The 19,624-nt window shown below is 40.0% G+C and overlaps 3 protein-coding genes across 5 annotated transcripts; 1 reads left to right on the top strand and 2 right to left on the bottom strand.

Moving 5' to 3' along the window:
- Positions 1-6,476: 6,476 nt before the first annotated feature.
- LOC122407968 (malate dehydrogenase, mitochondrial-like) lies at positions 6,477-10,698 on the bottom strand. The gene is made up of 7 exons (XM_043414457.1): positions 10,581-10,698; positions 10,109-10,404; positions 8,411-8,668; positions 8,192-8,203; positions 8,075-8,159; positions 7,793-7,995; positions 6,477-6,849 (listed from the first exon to the last, which is right to left on the bottom strand). The coding sequence occupies exons 1-7, from the start codon at positions 10,696-10,698 to the stop codon at positions 6,724-6,726; spliced, it is 1,098 nt and encodes a 365-aa protein (XP_043270392.1). The 3' UTR covers positions 6,477-6,723.
- A 3,730-nt stretch (positions 10,699-14,428) lies between these two features.
- Positions 14,429-15,660, bottom strand: LOC122407970 (cytochrome b5 domain-containing protein 1). The gene is made up of 3 exons (XM_043414458.1): positions 15,300-15,660; positions 14,887-15,178; positions 14,429-14,659 (listed from the first exon to the last, which is right to left on the bottom strand). Exons 1-3 carry the CDS (start codon positions 15,458-15,460, stop codon positions 14,429-14,431), a joined length of 684 nt encoding a protein of 227 aa, XP_043270393.1. The 5' UTR covers positions 15,461-15,660.
- Positions 15,661-15,708: 48 nt separating this feature from the next.
- REG (proteasome regulator gamma) lies at positions 15,709-19,111 on the top strand. 3 transcript variants are annotated; one of them, XM_043413888.1, is made up of 5 exons: positions 15,709-15,840; positions 17,020-17,052; positions 17,186-17,512; positions 17,644-17,780; positions 18,313-19,111. In XM_043413888.1, exons 1-5 carry the CDS (start codon positions 15,817-15,819, stop codon positions 18,533-18,535), a joined length of 744 nt encoding a protein of 247 aa, XP_043269823.1. In that variant the 5' UTR covers positions 15,709-15,816; the 3' UTR covers positions 18,536-19,111. The 3 variants fall into 3 exon arrangements, with proteins under 3 accessions (XP_043269823.1, XP_043269824.1, XP_043269822.1); XM_043413889.1 differs by lacking the exon at positions 15,709-15,840 and adding an exon at positions 15,970-16,052; XM_043413887.1 differs by lacking the exon at positions 15,709-15,840 and adding an exon at positions 16,097-16,878.
- Positions 19,112-19,624: the final 513 nt, after the last annotated feature.

A 19,624-nucleotide genomic window follows, 5' to 3' on the forward strand; every position in this document is an offset into this window, starting at 1 on the left:
AAAAATGGTTTATCAAAGATCAAATATGCTCGATCCCATCGTACAAATGTATAGAAAAATTGATTTTTTTTTTTTTTTTTGACAGAATACAGTTACACGTAACTTACGATTGTTAAGCTTCCTCATAATCTATGAAACTGTATATCGTAATCTCACGAGTGCGCTCGTCCATAAGCATATGTGTAGTGGGAGTAAAATCATTTGAAACCGGTACGAGGGCACACGAAGGGCGAGAGTCAATTATATTGGATAGCAAGAAAAGAGTGTTACGCTTTTGTGCCCCTCGGAAAAGATCGAGGCTGCGTGTGTATACCGGGCACACCTTTAATAAGCTCGGCGACGGAAAGTAAATGTTAGCTCGCCCGCAAAGAGGATATACAGAGAATTACAAAAGTTTTATAAACTCCGAGGTCTTGTAGATCGTCGAATTGTGGAAAGAAAAGTCCTCAGCCATTTTGATCTACGAGCCACCGTTCGTGAGATATTCGTCTTTTAACGAGAGCCAATCGCGTGCGTTGCGCTCGCCCCGCCCACTTCGTACCGACGCTTTCTCGATATCTCCGCTCCCGTGCATCGGAGACGAAAATGACCAAATAATAATCTCTTCAGAATTGAACGATCTAACTCCTCGTCACTTCGAACAGCAGTTTCGAGTGAGCCTGTACACCTTGGCAAACTTTATTTTATCCACTTCGCAATGGTCGTTCTCTTTCTCTCTCTTTCTTCCCCGTATTCAGCAGCAGCACTGCTGTTTCCCTGTGCTCGCACACCGCGGGCATTATCAATGCTGTAACGCGTCTTTGTGTACATGTAAGCCCTCTCTATTACCTCGTATACATACGTAACGGCTTTTCCAACCTCTCGAACACCCACGCGAGATCCACCGAGTGGAACGTGTGCACGCTCAACATGTTACGATAATCGCTGTCGTAATAATATATCGTTGTTACGTAAAACTGATAACACTATATGATGACTTATTAAAAATTCAATAAATAACGGCTGTATGATGATTGTAAATGAAAGTTTACTCGGGAAACTACCCTTAAGCTCTTCTCAAGCACGTGAGAATACTCGACGGCTTTAATTCCGATATGAATCAACATTTTTATTTAAATTCCTGTAATTACGCTTTTTTTCACTCAACTATCTGCACAATCGATCGAAAAGTATTTCATTTACATACGCTCTTGCCTTATTATTATTTTATTTGCCTCTGCTCGCACGAACGTTTATCAAAGATTATCTCAAATTATTCATGACACGTGAGGATTCCTGCATTTTCATGGCTGACAATCTCTCAGTAAATCCGCACTGTCAATTGTCATTAAGGTTGTCGCTTTTAATTTTTCAGTATCTTCTGAATGTATTGTTTCAATGAAAACTGAGGCTACCGAACTAATTTTGGAAAAATTAAACGTCAAAGTTGAGTAAAAATGTAATTTCGTAACACGTGCACAGAGGCATGGAGTTCACCGCGTCAAACCCAACAGCTGAGTGCGAAGAAATTACGCAACATTGCCAAACTTTGTCTTTATTTCAACCCAATTTTCAATAACCGAGAATAAATTTTCTATCAAGCTTAAGTTATTAAAATAAACGTATTTTTGAATAATATTTTTGAATAAAAAGATTGAGCAACAAGCTTAATTGTTACCAACATTTAATTGACAAAAAATTTTCAAAACTTAGCTCATCACATCTGGAACGAATCCCAGCATGAATAATCGTCGTTTGCATTAAATATTTTGACCCAAATGATATTTCCTCGTTTTCTGAAATCATTTCACAGCCCAAAATATTTTTCTCGTTTCCCCCTGGACCTCCATAGCTTCTCGAGAACGAGGTACGTCTCAATAAAAAGTGTAAGTGACTGCGAAGCTGGCCAACGTACACGTGCTCCACATAATTTATCGAAAAAGTCCCCGAGCTCCGTAAACATCCGATGGAGTTGACTCTCCGTTGCATCGTTTTGGAAAAAAGACAATAGTATTCAATAAAACGATGAATTTATCGGCGCAAGAGTCTTCGAAGACGAATAAATTCTCTCCTCGCTGCACAATTTATTCAGATTTTCCGCATAATCTATTTAAAGACGAACCGAAGACGGAAATGCGTGACTTAATAATTTAGTATTAATGACTGTACTTCTTTCCAACGATAAATTCCACAGAATCATCAACATTCACCTGAGATATTGGGGCAAAATGGAGCACCTGAAAGCCAGTAAGGAAAAGAGACGAAAATTTGATCTCATTTTTTGCGAATCGATTCAATTCTTCAGCTCACATTATTAAAACATCAAATTCGAGCTAAAGAATCTGGGCAAACGATGACAAAAATTGCTCGCCTTTTTTGACAGCTGCTTCATTTTACCCCTTCGTCTCATTTTGCCCCAAGCTTTCCTACACGCTCGTATATATATCGCGAGGCTCGCGTGATGCGATTAAATGTACAACGCAGTTAAAGTACACCGCAACATGCATATAATTCCGTGCGATTTCTCTCTGTCTCTCTCTCTCGAACTTAATCGATTTGTACGATCGATCTATTCCTGACTGAACGTGAAGAGCCACCATAATAAAAGGTGAAAAAATACTGGAGGGTTACGTGCCACGTATAAATGAGGATCTTTGTGTTTCCCGATGCTACGAGATCTCGCGTAGGGAAACTCGCGAGAGATGACCCTGACTAAGCGATACAAATGCGTGCGCGATGCGTTTCATGAATAAATAACACTCGAATGTTGCAAACTCATGTGGCTATCGATCAATCATTTCCTGATGCTATTTCGAGTGAAACAAAAGAGCAAAAATCACGGTTAAGGTAGATCATGCCCGTAGGATCGTATTTTATGGGTGTCTAAATTGGCTCGATTTTTACTCCCTAATTAAGGATATTATCACTCTAAATTAATGTCAGAGTTATTCATTTAAAATTGTAAATACATTTTTCCAACTTTTTTTTGGCGCATGAAATTACAAGCCATTAAGGGGATCCATCACTGACTGAACCCGAAATTTCATCCATCCCTGACTAAAATACTATAGTTTTTATGTAAAAATCGCTTTAGGGAGCGCAAAGGGAAATGGATCGAGAAAAAAGTTAATAAAGACAGAAGGCTGTGGCAGGAATGGGCCAAGCCAAGAAGAAACAAAATGCTGAAATAAACAAATGTGAGGTTACGAGTGCTCGTTACCAATTTCCTTCAATCTTTGACGTAACTTATCTTTAATACTAGTAAGACAATCATCTCGAATTTTTTCCCAAACCTTCATTATATTTCATTTTTATTGTGTGCTTTTTTATAAACTTGGTAAGAAACTTTCATTCGTTGTATGGAAAGATAAACGATTTTTTACGCACAGTCCTTATACCCCTGTGTATTTTTCGTTATATTTAAGCACGTTTATTTAGATGACCAGAAAAGACGAACCCCTTAAAATTTGATACGCGTGTCAGTCGACTAGCCATTTAAAATAATGGAATACTGAATAGTTTTTTCCTTAATTTTGAAACCCCCTCGTACAGACTCGTAGCAGGGTTATTCACCCTTAAGAAATCACATTTTTATTTCTCGTTTTTTCATTGTTTCTTTCTCAAGACATGGAATTAGAGAGGGCAATAATCGGTGTGTAATTTACTGGAGATAACTATCTATCGAATCTTGGCTCGGCGTTAAGGTAGTAAGAGCACACGAGGCCGCGGCCCAGCACCTGTTACCGCACCGAAGAGAGGAAACCCATCCGGTCAATCCCACGATATGTTTATATTCACGTGTGTGTTGTTACTTCAGCTGATACGAACTGCACTTTTGCTGTTGACTACGCCAGCCCCCACGTCTTTCTCCATCGTTGATGACCGACGCATGTACAAAGGGTGTCCGAAAAGTGGAGACTGGAAATTCACTGGGAAGATAAATCTCGAAATTCTGGATGGAAAATTCCTCTGGCATTTTCATCTCCGACGCTCCGGAGGCCCTGATGGGGGTGTCCCAAAAGTCACTCCTTCGAACCGCCCCATCCTGCAGATCGCGAAATCCCAAAACGGAAAGTCCTCAACCATTTTTTTCTCGGATCCACCAAAAATCGTGAACCATCAATTCCTGGTTCCAGTCTCCGGAGCCCCGGGGACAGAAAATCCCCGAAAAATGTTGAAAATTCACGTTTCCTTGATATTCCTCACCGGCTTTAGGCACACCTCCCAGGGACACACATAAATCCAGGGATTTGGAGTGTACACGCATTTTAAAACGAGTGCTCCCCGCTTCGGGAGAGTTACAACAGCCAGTTTTATATATGAGAATACACGGATGGGCGAATGAGCGAAGAATTTACGAGAACGGCTTGCCAGAGAGAGAACACAAGTTACAAGATACAGATGTCAAGTGTACATGCGTGTGCATAACGCTCGGAGAGAATTGCGGGCGCCCAACACGAGGCTGGCGACGCGGGTACAGCGCTCTCTAACAGCGTTTAGGCCACGCCTGAATTATGAGGGCATTTCGTCCCTCGAATCGCGCGGGAGCCAAAGCGTCGACGTATCTCTTGCGCGGTTACATATAAACTCACCCTCGCTACATTTCGCCTCTTAACTCGGCGAGGAGAGCGCGCTGCGTCGTTTGTATACGCGTATCGATGCTGCTGGCAAAGCGAGCGAGTACAATGTGCATACGTCAAGAGATTCGAGAGATTAGTTTTAATGACTTTCTTTGGGGGCGCGCACGCCCGTGGAGTCTCCGAGTGCCGCGAGGGCGTCATAAACTTGATATTTCAATTGACTCCCGGCGACAAGGATCTTTTTCTCCCGGAGCTATATTCAGATTTATTTGAAATTGGGATCGAGCCAAAGTTTGTAGGTTTCGTTGCCTCCGCGGCAAGACTCGCCGCGTCGAATTCCATCCCTCGCAATTACGTTCCATCCAACGCACCTGCGAGTCGAGCTTCCCCCAACGGGAAAGCACCCTTAAAAACCGAATCCACGAGCGCCTTGGCGACTTTGGAGAACCGAGTCGCTCGAACGCGCCCGCGCGGAGGATCTTTGTCTCGGACATACATCGCCACGAAGTCTTATACCCTCAAGGACAGGGGCTATGCGAAGAACGAACAGAAACGATCTTTTCACGCATAGTATACAGTTGCAACGAAGAGCAACAGCAGCAGCAACGGCGAGAGTCAGACACCGAGGAATCCGAATGGTAGAAATGTAAATGGCCACCAGACACGACGGTAGTCGCGCGAGGGGTCTGCCCCTCGTGAGGAGAAACGACGCAAAGTAGTATATTTAATGCACGCTAAGACATTTGCGCGACGGTGGTAGCTTAATATGCGTGTATATAGTCGCGCATGTACAGAGCACTTCAGAATCGATGGGGCTTCGTCCGTCTTCGCTTTTTCTGGCTCCTCGTGGCTGCGAGATGACGCCGCAACGAGGATGCTCTAGATTAATCGGCGACGACGAATACGACGGTTAAGAATTCGCAAAAAACCCAATGATAAATATCCCTAATTGAAAATACCACTAATCGAAAATATCCTCGATTCAAAATATTCCTGATTTAATCGGCTCGCGGGATTGGGATTGTTAATTGGAAATAGCAGGATCGAGTGGGATTTTAGGGTCTCAGAAATGAGTTGTGAATGGCCCTGTACGAATTGAGGCTCCAGCAAAAGAATATTGCATCGATACGGCAGACAACAAGTTTGCAGTCGCGCAGAGGCTTTTCGCGCGAGAATTTACGAACGCTTCGGAGACGATCGCCTATAAAAGGGGCTGCAAGTGTGTACGTTTGCGCTCAAATATCCGCGTACACTCGTAGCCTCGATTCTTTTTCTCCGATCCTTCCCCTCCTTTTTTTCGTTTATTCTGTTAACTACATCACAGTACATATCTTTTCTGAATCTCGGTCGGATTATGCCCCCGTGTAAAGCCTCAAATCCATTAAATTACAGAGCGGGGATCTATGCAAATAAAGCGAGGACGGTCCCGGCGTGTCGCCAATGGAAAAGTGCACTTTCGGCCGCGCTGCGCGTCGCGTTATTGCCCTCTCGTCTCGTACCGCGTCCACCCAAACGAGTAATGGCACACGTGAGAGTGTGAAAAACGCCGTTCCACCGGATAAATGAAGGGCACGAGCACCCAGTCCTCCACCCCCCAATTTTTTCCTTTTTATTTAACGTTTCGAGTATTTTTTTCCTCGTCGTAAACGCGCTCTACTAAAATTTCAAATTTACTGGAGCTCTCGCTTTGCATACGAGATTACCAATAACTATTTTAAGAATAAAGAGTCCGCCGATCCTCCCGTTCGAAACACAATCCCAGAGGACGATATTTATCGAAGTGAAACAAAATGGGACTGTATCGAGACTGGCTCCATCGGTATCGAGCTCGAACCCATCAAAAGCGACGGTGGAAATAAAAATTGCAGTATTTCCCCTCTTTGGAATTCTCCCAATACCATTTATTATTTTCCTCACTCACGTTCGTTCGTCTCAGCAGAAAAATTTGCTCGAAACGAGATTTTCGAGTTTGTTACGAAACTCGTGTAATTCAGGCACTCGTCGAGCTCGTGCTTACGATTTGACGAGAAAGTCGACGTCCGCGAGCCCCGACGACGAAGTACGGATTTCCATCTGCCCTCGCCACTTCCAAAGCTCTTCCTTTCATTTTTTATTCTTCCCCACTCACATTCCTCCATTTATTTTCTCCGCTCTTATTCCCCCGTCAGATCGGACACGGCTGCGAAAATTTATCAGACTTTTGCATTTTGCCGGAGATCTCCTGGCCGCAGATGTCGGGATGCTGCGGGCACGTCTCCGTCGACGACTGCCGGGGACCGAGCACCAATGCCTGCGGGAATTTTTCTCATTAACCAATAAAAAAGTGAGCTTCCATCAACTTTTTTCGAATTTCATGAAAATCGTCGATAATTTTGGCATCAACTTTCTAGAAAGTGGATTTTTTAACGATTTTTTAATCTCGTCGAAGTTTCTGGGACTTTTGTCTTTACCGATCGATAAACCCGAGCTTTAACGTTCATTTTAGTAATTTGACAGGGCCCGGAACGGTTTCCTGTTATTTATGTCACGATAGTTCACTCGCTTTCATGAATTAATATAAAAAGCCTATTTTCCCGTAATTTTTATCAACCTTTTTGTTTCCTTTTGCCGAACACTCGCCAAGTATTCTCGGTTATAAAATTTTTCAACGATCCCTCGAGCCAATTTGAATAAATATGGCTATTGGAGCGTGGATTTTCGATGCGGTTGCTTGCACCCGCAAATTGCAATCTCGGATATTAATACGCGTACACATATTTTGTACGGATATAAATGCGTGTAAATATACGTAGAGGCGCGTTCTATTATTGTTAAACTACAATCGAGCACTGACGAGGTTCACAAACGCATTATTCCCTCCCGGTAAACGACTCGCGTGGGTGAAATGCCCGCGATCGTTTGCAAAACGCTTATTCGACGTTGTTTTTTATTCGTACTTATTTTCCTCCGCTGTCTCGTCAAGCGGGAGATTATGATTTTTGAGCGCGAGAGCAGCGACGTCGGCGCGAGCGATAAATTAAAAGCTCCATTACTTCCGGCACGTTAAAGTTTTGATGGACGACGATTCGAATGTTAAATGCTCTAGAACGTGAATAAAATTCCGAGTCGCCGAAGCGTTCGGAGCGTTTTTTTGCTTGTGAGATTCTCGAAGGAATCAACAGCTTGTTTGACTCGTTTAATTTCGTTGGAAAAAGCACTTTTTACTGAATGAAAAATGAGGAAAATCTACTAACTTCTCCGGCTGTGATCGCCTCCCGCAAATGGGGGATCGCGCACTCAAGATTTTTGCATTCCTCATTCGTGAGCGGTGGCACACCCAAATACTTTTGAATTCCACTGGGACCGAGCTCCAACGGGCCCGCAAAATACGTCACTTCCGGGATAACGCAGGAGCGAGTGTAAGCGAATTCCACGACGTCGCGTTCCCCGACCAAGGCTACGCATTCAGTAATTTTCCTCTTTTTACCTCTCATCACAACAATATTTAGAAACTCGTGACTCAAGTGCTGCCGAACCTTTGCACAACGAGATGCAAAATCTTGCTGCTGCAAATCCCATCGACAGCGAAGAATTTCCTTTTTCTTTCGAGCTCCTCGTGAATATTTCCTCTGCCATCGTCACTGCGTACTTCAATTTTCCCAATTCTTCCTGAACGAATAACCAGCCGTCAATATTCTTGTTTTTTAATTTTTTTTCATTATTTCATTTGAAAAAATCGCTCCATATTTATCGTTGAAAAAAATCATTTCATTCTTTTTATTTACAAAAACTTTACCACTTTCTATGGAATTGTTTGAATTAAAATTAAAAAATTGTGGATTATCGTTCACTTGAAATGAGAGGAAACTCACATGAGTGAATTCGCAACGCGGCTTCATCTGCGAGAAGACAGGAACGCAAGTTCTGCAACAATTACCACCGATAACCGGGACCATGACGCACTCTGGCTCGAATTCTATGATCTCAGCAGCGAATTTATTCGCTCGCATCGAATTGATGGCCGTTATTCCGAAAATTCTGTTGTAATCGTAGAAACCGTGTTTCTTGTAGATCTCGACAATCAGAGGGACTAGTTGGTTCATCGGGCTGGTTGCCAGAGCGACGAGAGCCTGCATGCGATTGTTAACGAGTTGAGAATGAGCCAATCGAAAAAGAGGATTTTCTTGAAAATTTTTTTTCGGTTGGATGTTGGGCTCGATGGTACAGAAAAATGGATAAAAATTTGTTTCTCTTTGCGGAGGACACGGAACACAATTAATTAAAATTTGATTAATATTTTTCGCTTCTGCGAAGCTTAATTAACGGAGATTCGTATCTGAAGGAAAAGAGGGAAGAGAGAGCGAGGAAAAAAGGGCAGGGAATGGAAAAAACGAGAAACAAGGTCGACCACATCCGCTCTGGGTTTGTACACGAAAACGTGTTTTATTCTCGAACCGGGACCCCATTATTTAGCACTGGAGCGAACAAATGCATGAGCGCGCACACACGCGAATCCATTTATCGTCGTCTTTTCTTCAACCTCGTGACGCATTCTTGCGGATACACACCGAAAATTCAGCGCACCGACTCTTTCGTATTCTCGTGTCATGCGAATGAGAGAATGTGAAAAAAACGATGGAAGAAAAAAACGAATGGAAAAAAAAATTCTTCGATAATCGATGGGAAATCGAACGTGGGGGACACTCGAGTCGGGAAATTTTGGCAAACAAATTTCCCGGCTCTTTTCATTGATCAATTGACAATTTTCATTGAAATAATTCGATTAAAACTCCTGAGAGCTTCGATCAAATTCGCACTTAAGGTAGCTCATGCACGAAACGATTTTATTAAGAAAGATTGTTTTTCATATCAAATTTCAAGGGGTTCGTCTTATTCGTTATCTAAATAAACGTGCTTAAATATAACGAAAAATACACAGGGCTATAAGGACTGTACGTAAAAAATCGTTTTTCTTTCCATACAACGAATGAATGCTTCTTACCGAGTTTATAAAAAAAACACAATAACAATGAAGTATAATGAATAAGGTTTGGGAAAAAATTCGAGACGATTGTCTTACTAGTATTAAAGATAAGTCACGTTAAAGATTAAACGAAATTGGTAACGAGCACTCGTAACCTCACATTTGTTTATTTCAGCATTTTGTTTCTTCTTGGCTTGGCCCATTCCTGCCACAGCCTTCTGTCTTTATTAACTTTTTTCTCGATCAATTTCCCTTTGCGCTCCCTAAAGCGATTTTTACATAAAAACTATAGTATTTTAGTCAGGGATGGATGAAATTTCGGGTTCAGTCAGTGATGGATCCCCTTAATGGCTTGTAATTTCATGAGCCAAAAAAAAGTTGGAAAAATGTATTTACAATTTTGAATGAATAACTCTGACATTAATTTAGAAAGATAATATCGTTAATTAGGGAGTAAAAATCGAGCCAATTTAGACACCCATAAAATACGATCCTACGGGCATGATCTACCTTAATGAAAATCGCACGGTTCGGAGTTCAATCGAACAGTGAATGGAGGAAAATGGAATGTTGAAAAATGCCTTACCGTTGGACAGTATTTAATGACGTTGGGAATCAAATCCATGAGGATTTTGGCGTTGGCCATAAAAGCATCGTTCGTTGAGTGTTTACCGTCGCAAGCTTCCCCAGCCGTGATTACGAGGATTTTCGTATCGTCCAACGTTCTTTTCAAACCTTCCTCGTTACTTTCGTAGTGAGTTACTCTCGGTTTGGTGTCGATGTGACTCAGTTCAAGAGCGAGAGGAGCCACACTGACTTTGTCGTAGATCGCTAGTTCGTCGATCAGAGAAGTTTGCTTGAGAAAGAGGGAAAGGCAGCTCCCTGCGTCGAGAAAAATCATCAATTTGTAAGCGAGGCACAAAAAGAAACTAAAAATCTTGCTAATCGGGAAAAAATCGAGGGAAATTAGGATTAAAACCGGAAAAACAATCATTGTTTTTTTGGAGAACTCAGAAAAAACTCGAATTAGGGAAAGATAAAAATTATTTTTCTTCCACCTGTTCGTCCGGCGGCGCCGAAAACTGTGACTTTCATCGATTTTGATCTGACGTTCGACGTGAGCGTAAAATTACGCGATAAAATAGCTCCAACGTGCTTGAATCCTTGAGCAGTCATCAAGGATCTTCGGAACGTCAAAATTGGACGGAAAAACATTTTACTGATTTCAGTGCAATTGCACGAATGAGCGACTAAACAAACAAATTTTTTTCAATCCTATTAACCCCGAAAATCAAACATATTTTTGGGTTACTTGTCATGTTGACAGTTTGCATGGAAAAATAAACAAAACAATTGCAATTTCGCTCTTTTTCCGTGACTTGACTTCTTTCCTGTAATTTTTCTCTTATTATTTTTACAGCTGCAAAGTTGTAAGCTATACGCATGGCGCGGCATCACTCGAGAAGCGCGATATCGAATTATATGGCGTGCAGCTTTGCGCCTCTTCATGCCTTTTTTCAGCGCTTGGAAGTTCTCACAGAGCTCCGTGGCGGAGCAGAGCTCTCCCAGGAACACATTCCATACGACCTGACGCCGATACGATACTTTATTAATTCGCCTCGGAGTGTTCCACGGAATCATTATCATCATTATTCCACGATACGGCGTAGAACGTTTGTTACTATTTGATAGAAAAAATCGTACCTTCCACGCCCTTAATTTCAATGCCATGGCGAATTTCATTTCTTTTTTAATCAAATTAAGGTAGTATCGTATTTTATGGGTGTCTAAATTGGCTCGATTTTTACTTCCTAATTAAAGATTATCACTCTAAATTAATGTCAAAATTATTCATTCAAAATTGTAAATACATTTTTCCAACTTTTTTTTTGCGCATGAAATTACAATCGGAGATCCATTACTGACTGAACCCCAAATTTCATTCGCCCCTGGCTAAAATACTATAGTTTTTATGTAAAAAATCGCTTTAGGGAGCGCAAAGGGAAATGGGTCAAAAAAAAAGTGTCAATAAAAAGACAGAAGACTGTGACAGGAACGGGCCAAGCCAAGAAGAAACAAAATGCCGAAATAAACAAATGTGAGGTTACGAGTGCTCATTACCAATTTCCTTCAATCTTCAACGTAATATATCTTTGTTTTTTTTAAGCACGTTTATTTAAATAACCAATGGGACGAACCCCTTAAATTGATACGCATATCAGTCAACTACCCATTGAAGCTCTGAATTTGAAGACTTTCTTTAAAAAAATCGTTTCGTGCACGAACAAGCTTAAGCTTCAGTTAAATTCATTTTGAGATTTTGACAAAATTTCAATTTCCTTGTAAATTTGAAGTAACAATCAACGAACAAGGAAATTTGATGAATTTTCATTGAATAAATGTCTTCGTAATGGAATAATTAACGAGATAAAAACTTCGTTCGAACTTATTTTTTCACTTTTTTGCAATTCTCATTGTTTCGTGTCGACTGAATGGGACGAGCAAACGCTCGACACGCACACGAGTCATTAAGGCGACATGCACTTGATTGGCGTAACCCCAGGATCGGTGGAGCTAATTGACCCGATCCCTCTCATATTTGCCGATCGTGAGCGCCTCGCGCATCTGTTTCTACGAATCCGAACTGGGTGATACGAAAACGTAAGCATCGAACGAGTCGAGGATGTGCTTAACGTAACGATTGCTATGCCATTGATATTCTCGACGAGGCCCCGCGTGATTGACGTTTCTCCGAAGTCTTATTAATCCCTTGACACCCAATCTATTCATGAGTTCGCAGGTATTCTGAGATTTTTTGTATGGAGTTATTAGCGCGGAGTGGTTCGATCGTTTTTAGGATTTTTCCGCTCATTCAGAAAGTTCAAATTTTTTTAAATCGTCTGATTCAATAATGAAAAGGTTTTTTGAGTACCAGCGATCGAGGCGTTTCGACAGAGCAGAATTTTGACGAAACACACGGATATTTTGGTCTCCCGAATTTTTGGAATTTCGACAATTTTTTTGTAGCTTCTTTTAGGGGTGTTTTCGATACAAAATTCTTCGTTCCTTTGTTCCTTCTTTTTTTTTCAATTGCACTTTGAATATCCCATAACTACGAGTGTCGTACGGAGCAGCTGTGCAATGAAACGGCATATCTCGAGGGAGTAATTTATAGTAACGATATCCACAACTTGCGTCAATCGAAGAACATCGGTATGTCGATTTATTTTTTAAATTCATTAACCTCGCGATCTCACAATGAAATAGAGTGGACTTGTGATCTATCGAATTATGAAAAAAACCCATGAACTCTTGGGCCGGATTTATGGTTGACGAATGATGGTCCAGAATCGATCAGCTGTCGATAAAACATCTCGAGATATTTGTATTTATTTCGTCGAACAAAGATCGATGAATAATCGAGGATTTTTCATCTTCAATGCTGCCGATATGCTCAGAATTTTATTCTCTATATCGAATCGCGCGAGATTTTTTATTTCCGTTTGTGCAGTGAAGAATCTCCATATCTGCACGTGCGACGAATCAACGATAAATTTCGAGTTGCACGAATCTCTGTACGCCTACAAAGCTTCAAAGGCTGAACTAAACGATGGAGGAGAATTCTTGCTTCCAAGATTTCCAGGATATGCCAACAAAGCCGGGAATTCCTGAATGCGGGAATAAAAAACGAAAAAGAAAAAAAAACGAATGCTGTGGCTTGCTGGTGTGGGGAATAAAGCAGCGAGGTCGAGGTGAATTTCGCGGGGAATTGCCTCCTTAATCGTATAGATACGTGCATTTGTTCATAAAAAAGCGATAATTTATAAAAATATACAAAAGGTAATTCTGCAGGGAAAATCGCATACTGGGTTGTTACATTCGAGCTCAAGCACGAATGTTGAGAAAAAGCGTTGAAGCTCACCTATGAAAAAAAAAATCATGTACAGGGTGTCCGAAAAGTGACCTCCAAAAATGAGCGGAACGAATAGATCTCCGTATTACGAAGCGAAAAGTCCTTAGCCATTTTGCTCTCCGACGCACCGTTGCCGAGATACCGAGGACTTTGACCGAGCGCAATAATCTTCCGATATCTCGGTAACGGCGCGTCGGAGAGCAAAATGACTGAGGACTTTTCTTTTCAGGATTGCGTAATCTGTCCAGGCGAACGATTTTAAGGGGTGACTTTTGGGACACCCTGTATATTGACTTTTTGCAACGCACCTACATGCGACACGCGACACAAGGAAAAAAGGAAAATATCATATTTTATGAATAAAAAATTGTACAATAATGCAGGCTTCTTCTGCTTCTACAACTCGTGCCCAACGTTATTAAAGGAAAAATATTTAAATAAAAAAAAAAGGGTCTCGCAAGACTTTCTTACCAAGCTATACGTAACGAAAGTGCGTCAAACAAAGCAAGCGCCAATAGGTTCGCTTGCGTATATCTTCGCCGCAGTTGTGAGCTTCCTCTTGGCAGGACCGAGCCCTTGTTAACCGCGGGTTCAGGGTTCAAGTCCCGAGCGAGGGCTCGCGTGGGACTTTATTACGTGAACCATGAACGCTTCGCGCGAGATACGAACGAGCGATGGACTCGGAGAAGTTTTGTTTTCTCTCTCTCTGCACAGCCTCTATTTTATTCTATCTCCGAGAGTCAAAGGGCGACATCATCTCTTGTCACTGGAAGATGAACCTTCGACCATCGACTATGTAACTCAGGCATGTGCGTGCCTCAACAACCGTGATCTATGTGCGTTTATGCATAAATATAAGAAAATGTAAATCCTAAGAGCTTCGAATGCAAATAAAAATCAAATTTTCCTCCATTAAAATGGCTTCACGACTTTCCTTTGTAAATCCCCTTTATTGCCTCTCGAAAATTGTGAAAACATCTGTTATCTTCCAATTTATGCCTCTGTCATGTCGTCGTTAAAGTAACACACGAGACTGGGCACGTAAATGTCCTCGGAAAGACCACAAGCAACGAATCGATCTCTCTCATCCAATATTCCATTATCAGTGAGAGTCTTATTCATATCAATACTCTTCCCCTCAAACTTCCACTTGTAAGAACCACCGTGAGCATTGAAAGTTAAAAAACGCTCTTGTATTCGCCGTATCGTGTCTTCTTCGCATACCTAAGAATCAATTTTCCCATTGTCTATATTTGTCTATGTTTTCGATTATTTGTTTCCCTGCATAACCTCAAAATGTTATGTAACATGAGTATTCATCGAGATTCTGACTTTGAATTTTTTTTAGTAAGTTTTTGACTGGTTGAAGATCGATAATAAAATTTCGAAAATTTTCTCCAATTAATTATATTTTGGAGATCGGAACGAAAACAAAAAAACGTTAGACTTACCGAAATCACGGCGGAATGTCCCGTAAGTGAGTTGATAATTCTGCAAGGCCTTGGATTCTGAGTCAAATAACCTTGCTTGTACCTGTCATCGAGCCACCAAGGGCACTTGTCCAGTGGTCGCCACATCGTCGTAGGAACACTGGGACCAACGTCCGGAATCGGCCCATGAGGACAATACGGCACTCGTACACCGGTTAAAGGATTCACGTAATATCTGATGTCGCCTTTTTCATGGTCGAACCAATGACTAATGTCTTTTCCAGCGTTCGCTAATATCGGATTGATTTCGCGACTTTTCGGGGCGAGAAAAAAATGTTACACTACACTGCTCAAACTTTGGTAGCCTCCGAAAGCAACATTTTATTTGTTTTAGAGAATTTCGCAAAAAAATGAAATTGCTGTGTGTATCTTACCAATATTTCCAAACATAACAGAGTTCGGTGAGATCGTAAACACCACCAAGATATGAGACCCAACAATCTTCCGGTTTATTGTGCAAAACGACTTCCGTTGGAAGAAAGTATTCGAGTTTTTTCAATTTTTCACTCCCATCCCCACTCTCACCGTCCGCCATCTCGTAAGCACTAAAAAAAGCATGAAAATCCGAGAAAAATCGGAAAAGAAGCTTGAATGTCCCGCCGAAAATAATGGACGTTGGGGATTTGACGCAATATTCTCGTTATTACAGTTCCATCACGTTTAATAAATATTAAACTGATGTAAAATGATTTTTACGAAGTTCTCCGAAGGCTTTTACGCATTGACACATTTTGTACAACCGGATACGACTGCGTAGTGTTGTAATCAGCTTATAGAAACTCACGTTCACTTCCTGTTTGAAGTTGCACGTTTCAAGTTTCAACAAAGCCAAGACAGTTTGTGGGGGTTATAATATTTTCAAAGTTTTTTATTTTTTAACGAGCGTATATCATGGCTGATAGTACGGAAGCTGAGGTAAGATTTTGGATTTCATGGAAAATACAAGGCTTCGAAAAAACAACGGATAATTTATCAAAAGCTCCGTGATAATCGAGCGATTATTGTTGGCGTTACGTATCAACGAAAAATTCATTGGTTAGGTTAGCTCGTCCGTTCGACCGGTAGTGCTTCCACATTTACGAAACGTATTGTTTGTGTTTTTTTTTACGATGCTTCCTCCTAACGTGGTAATCAGTACAATGTTATTTCTAAAAATCTCTCGTCTTCAACCTCTCTCCACTTTGCATAACTCCTCTTTTTTCTTAAGCGATACGAGCTTTTGTCACTCGTAAAAGATTCCCCCCCAAGGCACGCGGTAACAAGACCCGTTCCACATTCTTATAACCTCTAAAGAAACCACCGCTTCGGTTTAGACTTTCATAGAAATACTTTTTCAACTCAATACACTTACCGAAAACCTGGAGTTCTAAATTTGAACTGTCACCAAACAATTCTGATGCTCTGTAAACAAAAACAAAATAATCCACGATTGTCGAAAGATTTTATGCATTTAGATATCTTTTGTGCTCCGGAGCTCCATTTGTAGAAATCGATCCGGATAACAATTTTTACTAAATTGCAATGTTTTCTAAGTAGATAATAAGAAAAAAAATGCTCTTAGATTCTGAAAATAGTCAATTATTCCTTTCAATATACATGTGCCGTCAATTCCAGCTTTTAAACTGTGGTGAACAATAATAAAATGTTTAAAAATAGTCCTTCTCTGTGGCATAAAAACAATGAAGAAATGATAAAACATGTGAAAAGATAGCTGTTAAATTTCAGTCGACTTGTCTCCGGACTTGATTGACACGTGTCAACATAGTTTTTCAATTTGCCAAAATTGTTCTCGCTTATTGTACCTGAAAAATGAGATTTTTTTCTTGAAATTCTTTTCATTTCACTAAACAAATGCTCCAAATGTCATTTCGTTCTACGTCAAGAGACAAATCTCCCGAATCTAAAAATGCAAGCACTGAAACTGCTTCTTTGTCACCGGAGATCAATAGACAGGTTTGCAGAGCTATTTTTGAGTTCCTGTCACAGTAAACTTAATTTCTGTACTTTCTTCATAAACTTCTAATAATTCTGTATTTTTTGGTGTCTTCGTACATAAACTTTTTCTTAAATTGATAAGCTGTAATATGTTTGCAGGTTCAAGAATACAAAGACTCCTTGAAAACAAAGGTAATTATGATGAAATAAATAAGTTTCCTAAGTATTTTTTCAAATTTCATCAAATTGAAAAGTCAAATGTAAAAGAAATATTGAAATTGTGTTTCTTATAGTTTCAAAAATGGAATATTTTTCAAAATTCTAGGCAGAGCAATTGTTGATGAAAGGTTTTCCTGAGAAAATAGTAAAACTGAACGAGCTTTTGGAGACACCAAGATTCTGTAAAAGAGATCTGACTGAGGTGTATCAAGAGCTGAATGTGCCCATTCCAGATCCAATAGTGCTCAACCATTCCGAAAATGAACTTAAACATAAAAAAATCAAAATAGACAATACCTCGGATGGAATCCCAACAACTGGAACTAAAGTTATGATATTGCCTAGCGGACCGATACCATGCAACAAACCGATTTGTGATATAATTTGCATAGTCAAGCCATACATACTTCAACTTTTGGAAGACTCCAACGTCGTAAGTGTGCCCATTTTCTTAATTTTGTTTTAATTTCAATCACACATTCCTAGAGGCATCGAATTTTGATCTATTTTCAAATAATTTCATGAGAATTGTGGGACTTTATACTAAAAATTGTTTTTTCTCAGTTGAAAATGTGGGTGTCCGTCATGATACCGAAGATCGAAGATGGCAACAATTTTGGAGTATCTATTCAAGAGGACACACTCGCTGAAATCCAAACCGTCGAAAGTGAGGCTGCGGCATACTTTGATCAGATCTCAAGGTAAATCATCAACGAAAAAGAAATTCATTCAATTCCTGTACTTGAAATGCTTATCAATCGTTTCCATGAGTGCAAGAAGTAGAGTACAAGTGCATAAAACCAATCCTGTGGAGAACCAAATATCCCACAGTACTTTTGTAATGACTATATGAGAAAATGAAGGTGAACCGGATAGAGCTTGATTCCAGGATCCTTGAATTCTGAATCTGAAGCGTTAACTACTTTGCTACGGTCACCTATATTCTCTCATGCGAATTATCCATTCAGATAGATGCTCAGACGTCACACTTCATCATCTTGGATGATTTAGACCTCAGGGTTTTTTGAAGGAAATTGCAGACTCAAACATTGGTCGTCTAGCCCTTTGCTCTACCTCTGATCGCTTCTACAGTGTATGCAATGAAAGACTGCGCTCGATGAAATTTTATAAGATTTTTCGACTCTCAATCAAAATTTGGTCCCGAACTCATTCACTCATTCGATCATAAAACACTGAAAAAATATGTATAAAATCGATTAATTTGATTCCCAGGTACTTCATTTCTCGAGGGAAAGTACTGAGCAAAGTGGCGAAATATCCACACATTCTTGACTACAGACGAGCGATACAAGAGCTGGACGAGAAGGAATTCGCGAGTTTGTGGCTGATCATCAGCGAGGTCCGAAATCGTTATTGTGCGTTGCACGACCTCGTTATCAAGAACTTGGAGAAAATAAAAAAGCCACGTTCGTCAAACGCTCAGTCATTGTACTGAAGAAGAAAATGTATTGTCGGGTATTCGTAAGATGCACGACCAGCCTCACGGCAAACAATTCACAAGAAAATGGAAAAAAAAATTGAAGCTTAGATAAGAACCACGAAAGAAATAAACAGTTAGATTCGAAATGAGCAAACAAAAACTGGAGATAAACAGCAATGTCCTCAATTTTCGTCTGTCTTTTTTTCTGGCTTTATTTGGATCGATAGTCGATTAACAGAAACTGAGAATCGTCAGGAAAATTTTGTCCTACGGTATTAATTTATTTTTTTATTATCCTTGTTTTCGATAATAATGATTGGACGGTTTTTCCGCCGGCTCGAGAATCAAGATATTTTTTCCAACGATTTTCAGTTCTCCATTCTTCCTGTCCCCCCCATCGATTAACCCGATTTTGTCAGTAAAACGGAATAACTTTATTCTTTTGTTTGCACTTGTAATCTCTAATTTCTCGTAATATTGTCAACGATTGAAATAAATCATGAATTTCTCCATCCAGTGTAACTTGGCGTTAAATCCTCTATGCATTAATAATAAAAACAAAAAAGGAGCAATAAATGAAGAAAAACACTAGACGTTTTTTCTTGTGTTTTATAAAATTGATTTATTCTATTTAAAATATTGTATTTTCTTTAAGAATCTTTATTTCTGATATAATAATTTCGAACATCTATTCGAATGGGTTCCTGGAAATTCTGAAATAAAAAGCAGTATAAGAAGTTCTGAAACATCCGAATACGTGCTCGAGTCTCTCGAATTTCTCGACATACTTTCAGGAACTTCCAGGCCGATCGATTTTATAAAATTTCTGAAAAAAAGGAATTTTCCTAATTGAAAATTCCGTGTAAAAGTAAAAAACTATTTTTAATTTAATTTGAATAGAGAAATATCGATTTTTGGTATGCTAAAATGTCATAAAAGTTTTCGATTATACTTAATATAAAAAAGCAGATAAAAGTTTGAAAAAATTTTGTGAATCGTCTTAAGATGATGGATCAGTCGGTAATTACACCTCGAATTTTTAAAATTGAAACTCTGACATCGTTCGTCCGATTAAAATGATAAAAATATCATCGTACGCAGCAC

The sequence above is a fragment of the Venturia canescens genome, chromosome 3, assembly GCF_019457755.1.
Source record: "Venturia canescens isolate UGA chromosome 3, ASM1945775v1, whole genome shotgun sequence".
NCBI classification, from domain to species: Eukaryota; Metazoa; Arthropoda; class Insecta; order Hymenoptera; family Ichneumonidae; genus Venturia; species Venturia canescens.

What these genes read in the sequence shown, in the direction of transcription:
- REG (XM_043413887.1), top strand. Translation starts at nt 16,777, where the DNA reads ATGCTCCAAATGTCATTTCGTTCTACGTCAAGAGACAAATCTCCCGAA. An exon ending in CACCGGAGATCAATAGACAG is followed by an intron (nt 16,879 to 17,019) that starts GTTTGCAGAGCT and finishes ATATGTTTGCAG; the next exon opens with GTTCAAGAATACAAAGACTC. An exon ending in AAGACTCCTTGAAAACAAAG is followed by an intron (nt 17,053 to 17,185) that starts GTAATTATGATG and finishes TCAAAATTCTAG; the next exon opens with GCAGAGCAATTGTTGATGAA.
- LOC122407970 (XM_043414458.1), bottom strand. Translation starts at nt 15,460, where the DNA reads ATGGCGGACGGTGAGAGTGGGGATGGGAGTGAAAAATTGAAAAAACTC. An exon ending in TGTTATGTTTGGAAATATTG is followed by an intron (nt 15,179 to 15,299) that starts GTAAGATACACA and finishes CGCCCCGAAAAG; the next exon opens with TCGCGAAATCAATCCGATAT. An exon ending in GACATTCCGCCGTGATTTCG is followed by an intron (nt 14,660 to 14,886) that starts GTAAGTCTAACG and finishes ATTGATTCTTAG; the next exon opens with GTATGCGAAGAAGACACGAT.
- LOC122407968 (XM_043414457.1), bottom strand. Translation starts at nt 10,698, where the DNA reads ATGACTGCTCAAGGATTCAAGCACGTTGGAGCTATTTTATCGCGTAAT. An exon ending in CGGCGCCGCCGGACGAACAG is followed by an intron (nt 10,405 to 10,580) that starts GTGGAAGAAAAA and finishes TTCTCGACGCAG; the next exon opens with GGAGCTGCCTTTCCCTCTTT. An exon ending in TTGCATCTCGTTGTGCAAAG is followed by an intron (nt 7,996 to 8,074) that starts GTTCGGCAGCAC and finishes CTGAATGCGTAG; the next exon opens with CCTTGGTCGGGGAACGCGAC.